Source organism: Lampris incognitus, chromosome 9 (assembly GCF_029633865.1).
Source record: "Lampris incognitus isolate fLamInc1 chromosome 9, fLamInc1.hap2, whole genome shotgun sequence".
NCBI lineage: Eukaryota > Metazoa > Chordata > Actinopteri > Lampriformes > Lampridae > Lampris > Lampris incognitus.
In genome coordinates this window covers 24,163,581-24,178,647 of record NC_079219.1, presented here as the reverse complement: position 1 = coordinate 24,178,647, position 15,067 = coordinate 24,163,581, and the positions used below count along the sequence as shown (strand labels likewise).

Below are 15,067 nucleotides of genomic sequence, written 5' to 3'. Positions count from 1 at the left end.
AAAAGTCCTGGATATGCGGGACAGGATAGCGGTCGGACATGGTGGCATCATTTAGTCGGCGGTAGTCTCCGCATGGGCGCCAACCTCCATCAGGCTTAGCGACAATGTGGAGTGGGGACGCCCACGGGCTGTCAGAGCAGCGGATGATCCCCATACGTTCCAGGTGCTCGAACTCAGACTTGGCAATGGCGAGTTTGGCGGGGTCGAGACGCCTGGCTCTGGCGTAGACCAGGGGCCCCTTCGTAGCAATGTGATGCTCCACCCCATGCTTAGTGGTGGGTGCAGAGAAGGTAGGCTGGGTGAGGTCAGGGAACTCAGCGAGGAGGCGGTTGAACTTGTCTGCCTCTGAGAGAGAGTTGGCTAGACCTGCATAGGCCGCTTCCCCCCGCGTACATGCGAAGGAGGAGAAGGTTAAGGCGTCGACCAGACAGACGGCTGTTCTGAATGTCCACTAGCAAACCGTAAGCGCACAAAAAATCAGCTCCGAGGAGGGGAAGCGTTACATTGGCCATGACGAACTCCCATGTGAAACGTTGTCCACCAAAACATAGTTCTACAGACCGCACGCCGTAGGTGTGGATAGGGCTGCCGTCAGCCGTCGCCAACTGGGGGCCCCGCTCCCCGCCCATGATGTCGACGTCAGTAGCAGGGAGCACGCTTCTCTGTGCGCCCGTGTCACAGAGAATTCGCCGACCGGAGATGGTGTCGAGGATGAAGAGTAGCCTGCTCGTATCGCCAACACTCATGGCCACTACTGAGTGTTGGCCCTCTCGTTTCCCGTCGGCCTGTAGTTGCAGGGGGAACGGCACCGTTTAGCTTTCGCACCAAATCGAGCGTGGTACATACAGAGTCCAGAGGGCTTGTAGCGGTCTGACGCTGTGGCGCCACCGTCGGGCCACGCCCGCGATGTCGGCGGGGGGCCAATGAAGGTAGGAGCCAGCACCCCGGCATGGGAGGAACGTTGTGTAGCGACGAAGAATCGGTCAGCCTCCTTTGCCAGCTCACGGGGATCAGTGATGGTGGAGTTAGCGAGCGCAGTCTGGACGTGGGGCAGCATGTTGCGCAGAAACAGCTCCATAAACAGGAAACATGGCTTTTCTTGACCCAGTAGGTTTAACATCCTGCTCATTAGCTCCGATGGTTTGCCATCTCCCAAGCCCTGAATTGCGAAGAGGCGACGTGCTCTCTCCGTTGTTGACAGTTCAAAAGTTTCAAGGAGGAGATTTTTAAGTGCGGCGTATTTACCATCGGCCGGTGGGTTGGTTATGAAACCGCTTATCCTGGAAGCCGTAGCGCCCCCCAGCGCTGCCACTACGTAGTAGTACCTGGTCTCGTCTGCTATGTCTCTGAGCGCGAACTGTGCCTCAGCCTGCGCGAACCATGGAGCCGCGGAAGACTCCCAAAACTCCGGCAGTTTAATTGCAACGGCGTTCGTAGCCATAATGTGTGTGGTTTCAGAAAACTTATCCGAAAACCGACGTCGGGGTCACCAGTGTAGAGCCGAAGGAACGGAGAAGACCGTAGGTTCACACTTTAGCCGTGTAGGCAACTTTCTTTAATCAACGGTAAATCAGAGAGACAACAAAACCACAGCTCGACTGAGCGGAGGCGGCAAGAATAACCAGAAAACTGGCTGAACAACCATAACTTAACCCTGCGTTAACCTGCCAGGGCAACCCTGACTTAACCCTTAGTTCCTGGTGAATTCTATCCCCAATACGTGTCCACCACAATATAAAGCAGATATTTTTTTCTGTGTCTACGGCTGGTACATTTAAAATATAACAAGATAACGTCAAATGTTATAGAAAAGCTTGATTGATTGATTGATTGATTGATTGATTGATGTAATTTACGTATATCATATTAGTGGAGTGGTGTTGGGACACAGTTGGAAGGACAGCCATTTAAAATTTATAGAGGTCCGAGCATTAATAATACAACAAGAGTAATTTCAAAAGACAGTTAAACTGACCAAACATATCTTCTGTTACGTATCGGGAAGGAACCCAAAAGCAGACGGGACAACCAGGTAAGGGAAGAATCCAGTCTTTATTGAAGTGACCGATCTCGGGGGTAGAGCAGGAGGTGGCTCTGTGGCAGGTAGGCAGGCAGGCAGAAGTCCATGAATGGCGACGTTCCAGCGAAGACTGGTCCATAGTGGAGGCCTTTTAAGGGTGAGGGTGATTGCTGGAGTGAAGGGGGGGGGTCAGCAGGTGTCAGCTGGTGTAGCAGGTGTCAGCTGGCGTAGCAGGTGTCAGCTGGTGTAGCAGGTGTCAAGGGCGATCGCTTTGATGTCAAGGGCGAGAGGCTGTGACAGTACCCCCCCCTCCGAGGGGCGCCACCGGGCGACCTACCAGGCCCGTCAGGGTGTGTCCTGTGGAAGTCCCAGATGAGGTTCGCGTCCAGGACAAGGCGACGAGGGACCCAACACCTCTCTTCCGGGCCATATCCCTCCCAGTCCACAAGATACTGCAGGCCGCGACTGCGGCGACGAGAGTCCAGGAGACGACGAACGGTGTAAGCCGGATGATCGTTGATCATACGAGGAGGTGGGGGCGGGGGGGCCGGAGGAACTAGAGGGCTGGTAGAGACAGGTTTGAGGCAGGACACATGGAAGGAAGGGTGAACCCGGAGAGTGCGGGGCAGCTTCAGACGGACCACAGAGGGGTTAATGACTTTGACAATGGGAAAGGGACCAATATACCTGGGGGACAGTTTTTTAGCGTCTGATCTCAAGGGTAGATCCTTGGTAGAGAGCCATACCTGGTCACCAGGGGAGTAGTCCGGAGCAGAGGTGCGATGACGATCCGCCAAGCGCTGGTAACGGCCGGAGGCCCTGAGCACTGCAGCACGGGCTCGCCGCCAGGTCCGACGGCACCGACGGACATGGGCCTGGACAGACGGAACCGGAATGTCTACCTCTTGAGAAGGAAAAAGGGGGGGCTGATAGCCGTAAAGGCATTGAAAAGGGGACAACCCAGTAGCAGACGATGGCAAGGTGTTATGGGCATATTCTACCCAGGGAAGTTGTGAGGACCAAGAGGATGGGTTGGCAGACACCAGACAGCGGAGGACAGTTTCCAATGCCTGGTTGGCCCTCTCGGCCTGGCTGTTGGTCTGAGGATGGAACCCCGATGACAGGCTGACGGTGGCACCGATGGCAGAGCAGAAAGCCTTCCAGACAGCAGAAGTGAACTGGGGGCCACGGTCAGACACTATATCACGGGGAAGACCGTGGACCCGGAAAACCTCCCTGACCAGCAGATCCGCAGTCTCTCGGGCCGAAGGCAGTTTAGACAAGGGCAAAAAGTGAGCAAATTTACTGAAGCGATCAACGACAGTCAGTAAAGGCCACCAGAACCGCCTGCGGAGGAAGGCTAGGGTACGGGTTACTCCAGGATGGCAGGTAAGTTTGGAAGAGTGAGCCCACTGCAACACACTAGATCTAACAGCGTCTAGAACAAACAAGCGCCCGGAGGGACCGTTACCTAGGTCAGGCTGAGTCTGTTGTGCTGCCATGACCTCCCTTTCAATGTTCCAGGTGACAGCCGCAGCCGCAACCACACAGGTAGAGGGAACAATGGTGTCAGGTTGGAGCTTGGGCTCAGACTCCTCCCCATGCACACGAGACAGAGCATCGGGCTTGGCATTCCTGGAGCCAGGTCTGTATGTCAAAGAAAAATTAAAACGACCAAAAAAGAGCGCCCACCTGGTTTGGCGCGCGGTGAGTCGCTTTGCTGACTGGATGTATTCCAGGTTCTTATGGTCAGTCCACACTATGAAAGGGAGCTCAGACCCCTCCAGAAAATGTCGCCATTCCTCCAGTGCCAATTTCACCGCCAGGAGCTCACGATTCCCCACATCATAGTTCCTTTCAGCTGGGGAGAGACGGCGAGACAGGAAGGCACAGGGGTGTGTCTTGCCATCCTCACTGGAGTGCTGAGAAAGGACTGCCCCCACCCCAATCACAGAGGCGTCCACTTCTACAACGAACTGCTTGGTTGGGTCTGGCTGGATGAGGATAGGAGCTGTGGTGAAGCAGTGCTTGAGGGCTTGGAAAGCTGCCTCTGCTACAGGGGTCCACAGGAACGGTCTGGAGGTGGAGGTAAGAGTGGTTAGTGGGGCCGCAACGCGGCTGTAGTTGCGGATGAACCGTCTGTAGAAGTTGGCAAACCCGAGGAACCTCTGAAGCTGCTTACGGCTGGTCGGGCTTGGCCACTCAAGAACCGCTCTGACCTTGGCGGGGTCCATTCTCACCTGCCCATCGGCCACGATGTAGCCCAGGAAGGTGACTGAAGGGGCATGGAATTCAAACTTCTCTGCTTTTACGAAAAGGCGGTTCTCCAGTAGCCGTTGAAGGACTTGGCGGATGTGCATGACATGCTCTGACAGGTCTCTGGAAAAAATCAGGATATCATCCAGGTAAACAAAAATGAAACGATCCAACATGTCACGTAGGACGTCATTGACCAGACTCTGGAAGACAGCTGGGGCATTAGTGAGACCAAACGGCATCACCAGATATTCAAAATGCCCCAGGGGGGTGTTGAAGGCAGTCTTCCATTCATCTCCGTCTCGAACCTGGACCAGGTGGTAAGCATTGCGGAGGTCTAGTTTAGTGAACACTCTGGCTCCCTGGAGAGAATCAAAAGTGGAAGTCATGAGGGGCAGAGGGTACTTATTCTTGACTGTGATGTTATTGAGGCCTCTATAGTCAATACACAGCCGGAGGGTCTTGTCCTTCTTGGCCACAAAAAATAACCCCGCACCAAGGGGTGATGATGACGGGCGAATAAGACCAGCAGCCAAGGAGTCCTTGATGTACCTCTCCATGGACTCTCGCTCAGGCTTGGAGAGGCTATATAGGCAGCTGCTGGGGAGGGGAGCGCTCGGCAGCAGGTCAATAGCGCAATCATAGGGGCGATGAGGAGGCAGGGAGAGAGCTTGCTGCTTGTTGAACACGGCTTGGAGGTCATGGTACTCTGGAGGCACCAGTGACAGGTCAGAGGTCTCAGAGCTTGACACCTGACTGGGGACAGACTGAGGCAGAGCAGACTGGAGGCATATGGCATGACAGACGGGACTCCAACTTGAAATTCTGGCCGATGACCAATCAATATGGGGACTATGCTTAACCAGCCAGGGATGACCAAGTATAATGGGAACAAAGGGAGAATTGATCATGAAAAAAATTAACTCCTCTTGATGTTTTCCCGACAACAGGAGGAGCACAGGCTCGGTCTTAGAGGTTATCCGGGCCAGGAGACGTCCATCCAGGGCATTAGCTTCAAGAGGCTGGTCCAGACTCACAGTGGCAAGACCTAGCCGCTTCACAACACTTGCATCCAAAAAGCTTTCATCAGCTCCAGAGTCAATTAAAGCCAAAAGTTTAGTGGACTGACCTTTAAAACTGATGGTAGCTTGCAACTGGGTACGTGGACGAGGAGACAGAGGGCAGACAGTTGGGCTCACGAGGATCCTCCCCCTCCCTCGTGAGCCTGCTAGTTTGATGGAACGGTGAGGACAGGAGGCGAGAAAGTGACCAGGCTGACCACAATACAAGCAGCTGTTCTCGGTGATGCGGCGTTGACGCTCCTCCGGGTTGAGCCGGAAGCGGCCGAGTTGCATCGGCTCCGAAGCTGGGGAAGAGTCACGCCTCGGGCTTTCTCGGAGGACGGCAACCTCAGTCGAGCGAGCTCGGCCCCCAGAGTTTGGAGGTGTGGCCCGTGGTAAGTTGTTGTGACCAGGAAAGCGGCGTGTCCTCTCTCGCCTCCGCTCCCGGAGACGGTTGTCCACACGAACGGCCAGGGTAACCAATTCCTCCAACCCTCCAGGCTCGGGGTAGGAAACCAATTCGTCCTTTATGGATTCGCTCAGCCCGTTGGAAAAGCCGGCCTGGAGGGACTCGTTGTTCCATCCGCTCTCCGCTGATAGCGTACGGAACTCAACTGAGTAGTCAGCGACACTGCGGGAACCCTGGCGGAGAAAGATCCGTCTTTTTGACGCATCCTTTCCCCGCACGGGATGATCAAAAACCTGGCGAAAAGCAGTGGTGAACTCAGCGTAGGATGAGGAAGTGGAGGCCCGCATCTCCCACACCGCTGTAGCCCAATCCAGGGCGCTTCCCCGGAGAAGACCCATGATGTAAGCGACGTTGGCTCCATCCGTGGAATATGACTGGGGCTGCTGGTTAAACACAATCTCACACTGCATCAAAAAAGGGCGACAAAGTCCAAAATCTCCATCATACTTATCGGGTGGGGCAACCCATGGTTCCTTAGCCAAAGTTGATGGCGCTGGGGGTGGCGGAGCTGGAGGGGTGGATCCCGGGCTAGCGGAGGCACTAAGTTGGGTCTGGATTCCGGAGATCTTTGAGCTGAGCCCACGGAGGGCGTCAGCCATCCCCTGTAGTACCTGGCTGTGCTGGCCGAGGACCGATTCCTGGTTGGCTACAGCCTGGCAGACCGTGGCCAGGTCTGTGGTGGAATGGTCTGCTGGGTCCATAGTGGCTGGAACGTACTGTCACGTATCGGGAAGGAACCCAAAAGCAGACGGGACAACCAGGTAAGGGAAGAATCCAGTCTTTATTGAAGTGACCGATCTCGGGGGTAGAGCAGGAGATGGCTCTGTGGCAGGTAGGCAGGCAGGCAGAAGTCCATGAATGGCGACGTTCCAGCGAAGACTGGTCCATAGTGGAGGCCTTTTAAGGGTGAGGGCGATTGCCGTGGTGAAGGGGGGGGGGGTCAGCAGGTGTCAGCTGGTGTAGCAGGTGTCAAGGGCGATCGCTTTGATGTCAAGGGCGAGAGGCTGTGACGGCTTCCCTCTAAATGGGTTGGCTTTGTTAGCGTTAACTTTATAACAAGTTCCGCCTGCCTGCGGGGGAACATGAATCACAATCTTAGCGGGAAAAAAATATATCACAAAACGCCACTGAACTAGCGAGCCTGTTGTTAGCCCGTTGGTTCACGATGGGAGCTGCGAGTAACGCTACCTCTAGTGAGGACGTCGTTGTGAATTTATTATCCACGGCGTTTTCAAGATGAACTTGTAATGAACATTTGGAGTTGATCAGCAAACGAAAACCTACACCAGAGCTTAAAGAGGTAAATTGTTTAAAGTCTATTAGGCTGCCGTGCCAACTGATTTTATTCTGGCTGCCACTACCACTGTTTTGTATACACGTTAAGGTATATTGAGAAAACAGTCATTATGCAGAATTACCGGTAAATTTACCAACTCAGCGGACATTATGCACATTTACAGTAACATATATATTTAGTAGGCCGCTGTGCCAATCTGATATTATTTATTAACAATAGTATTGCTTGTGGTTGTGGGTTCCCAGAATGCCATAATCGCTGTTCACTGTCCATGGTTCTGAAGTGTGTGTCCGCTTGGCTGTGTGCTGTCATGATGTGTAGGCTCACATGAAATGTTGTTGGTTTTGTTTGTGTGGTAGGAAGGGGTGGCTGTCATGCGTTTTGCACATAGTTTTGCACCCCAGCCCGTTGCGATCATATTCCACTGAAATGCACTCACAACTTGTGTGGTGATGCGATTATTTGTAAGGAGGATTTGCATTTTGCTTTAGAAATTAGCTGTTTTATTTTTTTGTTTTGTTTTTTGGGGGGGTTCTTTTTTTTTGGTGATAACGCTCAGCAAGCTAGGCTGGTAGTTTGCTTTTGTTTTTCCTGATGAGGTAAGGGTGGTCAGAAGGCCAAGGTTTAAGAGTCATGGTTCGCTACTGATGGGAACGCTCTATATAGAGAGCTCCAAACCACCTGACCGGATGGCATAATATTATCCAAAGGAGTTGAATCAAGTGCAACTGGACTAGGTATATATATATATATATTTCACGGATATATACCTAGTCCAGTTGCACTTGATTCAACTCCTTTGGATAACCATGACCTGGATGAATGAGAACATTCACAGACATGGCATACTATTAGGAGACAGTGGCTATCCCAGGACTTCTCAAGGTCCGGACCTCGGTCTGAACCAGCATCCAAACCGAAGGGCAAGTCAATCCGGACCCAGCCCATATTTAGTGTTATGAATACAATAGACCACTTTTCTGTTAGTGAACATAGTGATGTGTTTTGTGGGCGGAGCTTAGCTAGAGGCAAATATCCATACCTACAACAGACCAAAGTATAGTTTAACGTTACCTTACTTACCTGATATGAAGTGTGCCCTACAAACACAAGCATTTTTGATGATCTCCTCAGTCCAATCCTTTCGTCTTATTGCGTTTAACCACCATTGTCTCTGATCTTTTTGACTGGGAGTGGCAGCTGGTATGCGATAAAACGTCAAGTTTAGTTTATTACCCTTCGATTCTGGCACCCAAAAACACAGCACAAAGACATGTTCGCAAACGTTAGCTAGATGATGTACGCTTGCCTGAAGACGTGATTCGTATTTAACGTCACCGCTTCTGGCTTTGTTTTGCCTCCAGCTGATGCCCTGACGTAGTCATTACATAGGCTCTAAAAGGGTCTATACGTTATGAAGTGTAACTTTTTCTATTTAGTGTGTTGTTGCTGCCAAGTTCACGCATTAGCGTTGCACAAAAGAATTTGCTTTTGGGGTGGTGTGAAGTTTTTATTGCACTTAACGGTAATGTAATGAGTTTAGTTGTCGTCAATGATGTGTGTGTGTGTGTGTGTGTGTGAGTGTGAGTGTGAGTGTGAGTGTGGAGGGGCTGAGCTCCGCCCTGGTTCAGAGAGCAGAGGAGAGAAACTAGCGTGACCATAAACAATAGTACCGACCGACCAGAGGAGGCGCTAGTGCAGCGACCAGGACACATACCCACATCCAGCTTCCCACCCACAGACACGGTCAATTGTGTCTGTAGTGACGCCTGACCAAGCCGGAGGTAACACGGGGATTCGAACTGGCGATCCCTGTGTTGGTAGGCAACGGAATACACCACCACGCCCCCCAGATGCCCTGGCTGGAATGTATTTTGACTGTCTTGAATGTATGTTGCTTAAAAGTTGTAAGTTGATTAAATGTTACTTTATCTCCGATCGTTCTGGACCTCTGACCTTGGATAAAAATCAGATGAAGACCTTTGAGTAATAAGTTTGAGAACCCCTGGCCTATCCACTCCTACCATGGCTGATGATCCCTTTTCTTACAGCAAACACACCTGAACAGGAATGCGTCAGCACTGCTCATTGCGAAACAAGCTGTGCAACTGAGCGTTTAAATGGAGGGATGGTTTTTCCAGTTTCACATAGATGGCTTCCTTCACCTCTCTTTCAAACCATCTACCTTCCCTGTCCAAATTGTGTACGTTGCTGTCCTCGAAGGAGTGTGTCTACTCCTTTAGGTGTAGATAGACTGCTGAGTCTTGTCCTGAGGAGTTTGGCCTTCTGTGTTGGGCCATCCGTTTGTATAGTGGTTGTTTGGTTTCTCCTATGTATAGGTCCATCCCTCAACAGAGGAGGAGGTCTGCAACACCACCTATCTCCCACTTACAATGTCGTCCTTTCATCTCTACACAGGAGACTCAAAAGCTTAGCCTCCAAGAACAACAGTCGGTCACTAACGGCTCCAACGACTCATGACCCCTGAATGGAGCACTAACGAAGTCGAAACTAACACCTCCAACGACTGTCGTTGCTAAACATCGGAACACAAAAGAGCCATTGACATCAATAGCTCTGATAACAAATCCAAAGAGGCTAAATATCTGAGTTTCATCACCAGCCAGTCAGACTAGCTTGGTCTAGTCAGAAAGGCACGAACTGATGAAGCCTCTTGGATGAGAGGCGAAACGTCTTCACGGATATATATCAAGTCCAGTTGCACTTGATTCAATTCCTTTTGACTCTCATTTGGGTGTGTACAGTAATGGAGTGCACACGACAAGTCACTCTCCTCATTTATCCTACACGCATAATTTTATGTAGACATGGTTTGCAAGGACCTAGGACATGTTGGATTTGGCAGCTATTCAAGAAGTGAAGTTGCTGACCTGATGAAATTGAACCCTCTCGAGCAATACAGGGCTTTTTATCCCAAATGGTCCAAATTTGAGCAAGTTAGCCTTCTTGAGGTGAGATCTGTTATATGAAGTCTGGTAGCGGGGAAAACAAATGGGAATTTTCAGGTCTACGCTAACCTCATAAACAGGCATTCGTATGTTATGGATGCCATAAGAGGGGGCGTCTGGTGGGGTATGTGAACAGAAGGGCCTTGGGCCCCCTCCCAAACAGCTCCATCTCTGTTATTTGCTGAGCATGCGTTGTGTTTCACTGGGGAACTTCAAAAATGACGCAAAGCAGACATGCAAAAATCAAGGGAGCATTTTCTGGCTTAACCATATTCACACCAGCCTTGTCACCCGATAATGATATAAGAAAAAAATGTCAAAGCATATATTTGTGCTACCACAGCTAGATATACAGTACAGTAACATTTATGTAAAGTATAAGTTTTTTTTGTAAATCCTGTAATCCAAACACAAATGGAGGCTTATTTGTGAGCTTGCAATACCATCATGCAAAGGCTGGTAAACTACAGAGGATGTGCATCTGTCAATTTTAGGCTACTTCGCATTGTTAATTAGTGAACGAACAATTGAGGTTTCTGAAAATAACTAGCAAAGTTGTAGACATGAAATATATAAGGTCTAGTTTAGATAAAACAAATTGCTGATCTCTTCTTGGCTATTAGTTGACCAGTTTTACCTGTAGAATTACTTTATAGTGTGTCTGGGTGGCGCAGCAGTCTATTCCATTGCATACCAATATGGGGATCACCGGTTCGAATCCCCGTGTTACCTCCGGCTTGGTTGGGCGTCCGTACAGACACAGTTGGCTGTGTCTGTGGGTGGGAAACCGGATGGGGCTATGTGTACTGGTCACTGCAGTAGCGCCTCCTCTGGTCGGTTGGGGTGCCTGTTTGGGTGAGGGGGAACTGGAGGCAATAGCATGATCCTCCCATGTGCTACGTCCCCCTGGCTTAAGTCCTCACTGTCAGGTGAAAAGAAGCGACTGGTGACTCCACATGTATCGGAGGAGGCATGTGGTAGTCGGCAGCCCTCCCTGGATCCGCAGAGGGGGTGGAGCAGTGATCAGGATGGCTTGGAAGAGTGGGGTAATTGGCTGGGTACAATTGGGAGAAAAGGGGGGGGGACTTTGACTCAATTCTTTTTTTAACACGGTGTCCCATACCAGTCGGTGGAAAGTCCTTCATTCTGACTGATGTGGAAGTTAAGTGGAGGGCATGCATTTGAGCATCAATGCATGTGGTACAATGTTAATAATCTGTTTTATCTGAGAGACCACAGGGCTCACCTTTTTGCCAGAAGTGTGATTTTTCAGTAGACATTGTGAAGTGCCAATCCAAATGTTTGACATGTCTCGTTTCTCTCCCTTCATCTGACCATTTTTCTTTTTCTCTCCTAATTTACCTCTTTGGCCTCAATTGATTCACATTAAACACAGTGACGATAATCTGACGCTGCTTGCTGATGTATAGGTTACTTCTTGAGTCACGTATTGATAGTTTTATGTATAGCAGGAAGCAGGGATATTGACATTTTGTCAACATGATGTTCTGCTCTGTACCTTCAGCGCTGGATGCTGAGGAGCAGCAGTTATGGATGACTCAGCTGCAGCTCTTTTCCAGACGCCCCTCCGACAGCAGTGCCAAGGTATACAATACACATGCACATGCACATGCACACAAACGCGAATACATAAACATACATATGCTCATATGAACACAGACCTACACAAGTGAGTACATGTACATTGACACTAACACATATAGCTGTTAGGCCACACACTGATGTTCATAAATACATAAAGGCACTCAGACAAACATTCATGCACACAATGACAAACTTACACAGATGCTGAAATACAAACTTACATGGATGCAGGTTCAACATAAAATCAACAAGTTCTAAATATTGCTCTGAAATTAAGACTTTTTGACTGGCAATAAGATTTTATCCCCAGTTTTGCATCCTCACTTAATTACCCATTTCAAATAAAACTACAAAAAAATAAAAATTAGAAATGAAAGAACCCAAGCCAAACACATTTGTTTATTTTACGTAATGTAGGGAGGCAGAAAACATCAGATCCCTGTCCAGTTTGTGGGTCAACAGCTCATTTGAGCCTCAGGAGACATGGTTTATGATAGGAATTGTGATGTCAATGCGTGCAGCGTTTTGGTCTACACCAAATGGAGCAGGTGCAAGAAGATAACAGCCAGTTCATTTGATGCTCCTGCTTTATTTGTAGTTGTGTCCAACAGTATGTTGGTAAGTTTTCCCCAAATCCCTTTAGGAATGAAATAGTTTTGGCCTCATCATTTTGCACAGATGACTCAAACTATTCTCCCCTCAAACGTTGAGGGAAGAATAAAACATAGTAATTTGATCTCTTTATGCACCTGGTTCATTACTTTTACAGCACCTCCAGCTGGTACCGCAGGGGCTTTTACCAAAATTAGTTAAGCTATACGAGACAAGTGCTCTGATGCGTTTTAAAGAGATTGCTGTTATATATACTCTATTAAAACTTGACCTTGAGTCCAACGTCCAAATCTGAAAGTGGATTACCTTTTCTGATGATCCAGTTTTTGGTGTGTTAGCACAGCTTGTTGTTGTTCGGGTTTGTCTAGATAGGGCGAGTGTCGGCTTTAGAAAAACTTTTATCTTTAACAAGAAACAGCAAGTGGCCTCCTTGTTAGGTTAACTATCGCTCCACTTATTTTATGCCCCAGCTGTCTCGTGCTATTTTTACTCTCACTTTCTCTCTCTCTCTCTCTCTCTCTTCCTTTCATTCTCTGTGCTAGCTCTTTCTTTCTGTACGCCCCTCTCTAAACTTCCTGTACCCTTTGCATTTGCGCGCAGACGGAGCAATGGCAGGAAGTCTAACTGCCATGAAAGCCACAGCATGCAACCAGCTAGCCTGCTAGCACCTGGCCAGGTATCGTTCAGTCTCAGCCAGTGCAGTTGAGCAATTACAGGTTATCCTCACTTGCCAAAATCTGAATCTAAACAAATGGAAATGGGTCGGAGGTCAAAGCTAAAACCACTTAGCTGAACTAGTTTCTTAAGTCTATTAAGTTTATGCCCTCAATACCCTGCCCCCTATTGCCTACATCTTTGTCCATTTTAATGCCTAAAAATAAAGATTGATTTATTGGAATCTGTAAAAGACAATCAGTTAAATGTAAGTTTTCACACTCATCAAAAACCAAGGTGCTGGGGCTACACAAGATTGAGAAAGCGCTGACTTCAGCAATGCTGTGAATGTGGCCTAAAGCCTTATAGTCAATAATCCAGGCAAAACAAATAAGAACGTCAAATATTTCTGTCTAAACCCAACTTTCCCAAAACATTGCAGTGGTGAATACATCACTATTCAATAAGGGCTAACCATGGTGGCGCAGTGATTAGTGCTGTCACCTCACAGCAAGAAGGTCCTGGGTTCGAACCCCGGGGTTGTCTAACCTTGGGGGTCATCCTCCGTGTGGATTTTGCATGTTCTCCCTGTGTCTGTGGTGGGTTTCCTCCGAGTGCTCTGGTTTCCCCCACCATCAAAAACAAACATGCATGTTGGGGTTTACACTGCCGTCTGTGCCCCTGACCACGACAATGGGAAAAGAACTGGAGTTGGTCCCCAGGCTCAGCATGAAGGCAGCAGCCCACTGCTCCTGGCTGCACAGATCACAACTAGGATGGGTTAATTCGCAGTAAATTAATTTCCCCAAGGGGATTAATAAAGGAAATTTAATTAATAAATCAATCAACCAATCAACACTATGTGCTTTTTGTTATATCATGATATTATAAGTGATATTCTGAGTTCATGTCCGGCCCCTAGACTTTGTTTAATATTATTCTCTTACTTTTATGGCTATTCATCAGGGCTGCTTCTGGGAATTCTGAGCCCCCTGACATGCTGTGACGATGCCACCCACAACCCGATACAGCTAATTTGGTACACTATCAAAATGCCTGAAATACCACTTATTGGTTGGGCCCCTGTGAAAGAACCCTCTTTTCCTCCCTTATTGACACCGCTGCTCTCTAAGAATGTTTTATCTCAATTATTTGTGCTGTTTTTGTCTTGTCTGAAATATAGCCTCAGAGCTAAACGTGCAGCCTGATCACAACAGCACTCTGGACGGGTCCTGTGAATGGTTGGGGCGACCGCGTCACTATCACTTTAACGAGGTTTTTCTCAAAGCGTTAGAGGTTATTGTCAAATTCCACTACAAACATCATGTAGCTCAATCAGCTGACAAGTCGCGTCAGGCATCACAACCTGAGGCCCAAGGTTGCAGTGAGTATAAGAGGGGAGTCGATGAAGCGAGTGAAGTCTCAGCGTATGTGTGTGTGTGGGGGGGTTAATGCCCCTGAGTGTGATTGTGATTGTGGGTACTCTACTCATTTAGAAGTTTTTCATTTGTCCAGAACTGTATAGCTTACTGTCTTTGCTCAGGAAAATAAGTCGAGATACTAAGATTGACTGAAAGACTGACCACACTGTTAAGACTTCATATCAAGAAAATGATATGGTAAGAGGAGCATAGCAAAGAGACCATTTAGTGTGATAAAACACGTTTGTGGCATGGCGGTCTACTCCGTTGCCTACCAACACGGGGATCGCCAGTTCGAATCCCTGTGTTACCTCGGGCATCCCTACAGGCACAATTTGCCTTGTCTGCGGGTGGGAAGCCGAATGAGGGTATGTGTCCTGGTCGCCGCTCTTGAACCTCCTCTGGTTGGTTGGAGCGCGTGTTCAGGGGGGAGGGTGAACTGGGGGGAATAGCGTGGTCCTCCCATGCGCTATGTCCCCCTGGTGAAACTCCTCACTGTCATGTGAAAAGAAGCAGCAGGCAACTCCACATGTATCGGAGGAGGCATGTGGTAGTCTGCAGCCCTCCTTGGATCGGCAGAGGGGGTGGAGTAGCGATCGGGATGGCTTTGAAGAGTGGGGTAATTGGCCAAGTACAATTGGGGAGAAAAAGGAGGAGAAAAAAATAAAGAAAAAAAATGTTTACGTATATTTACATATTAATG

At 49.1% G+C, this 15,067-nt stretch overlaps 1 protein-coding gene across 1 annotated transcript in view; it reads left to right on the top strand.

Annotated features, from left to right (window-relative positions):
• Positions 1-15,067, top strand: part of LOC130118497 (oxysterol-binding protein-related protein 10-like) — a 133,306-nt gene that overhangs the window by 18,884 nt on the left and 99,355 nt on the right. The window contains exons 3-4 of the mRNA XM_056286950.1: positions 11,598-11,677; positions 12,832-12,934. Coding sequence (XP_056142925.1) covers positions 11,598-11,677; positions 12,832-12,934 — 183 coding nt within the window. The remainder of the gene's footprint in view (positions 1-11,597; positions 11,678-12,831; positions 12,935-15,067) is intronic.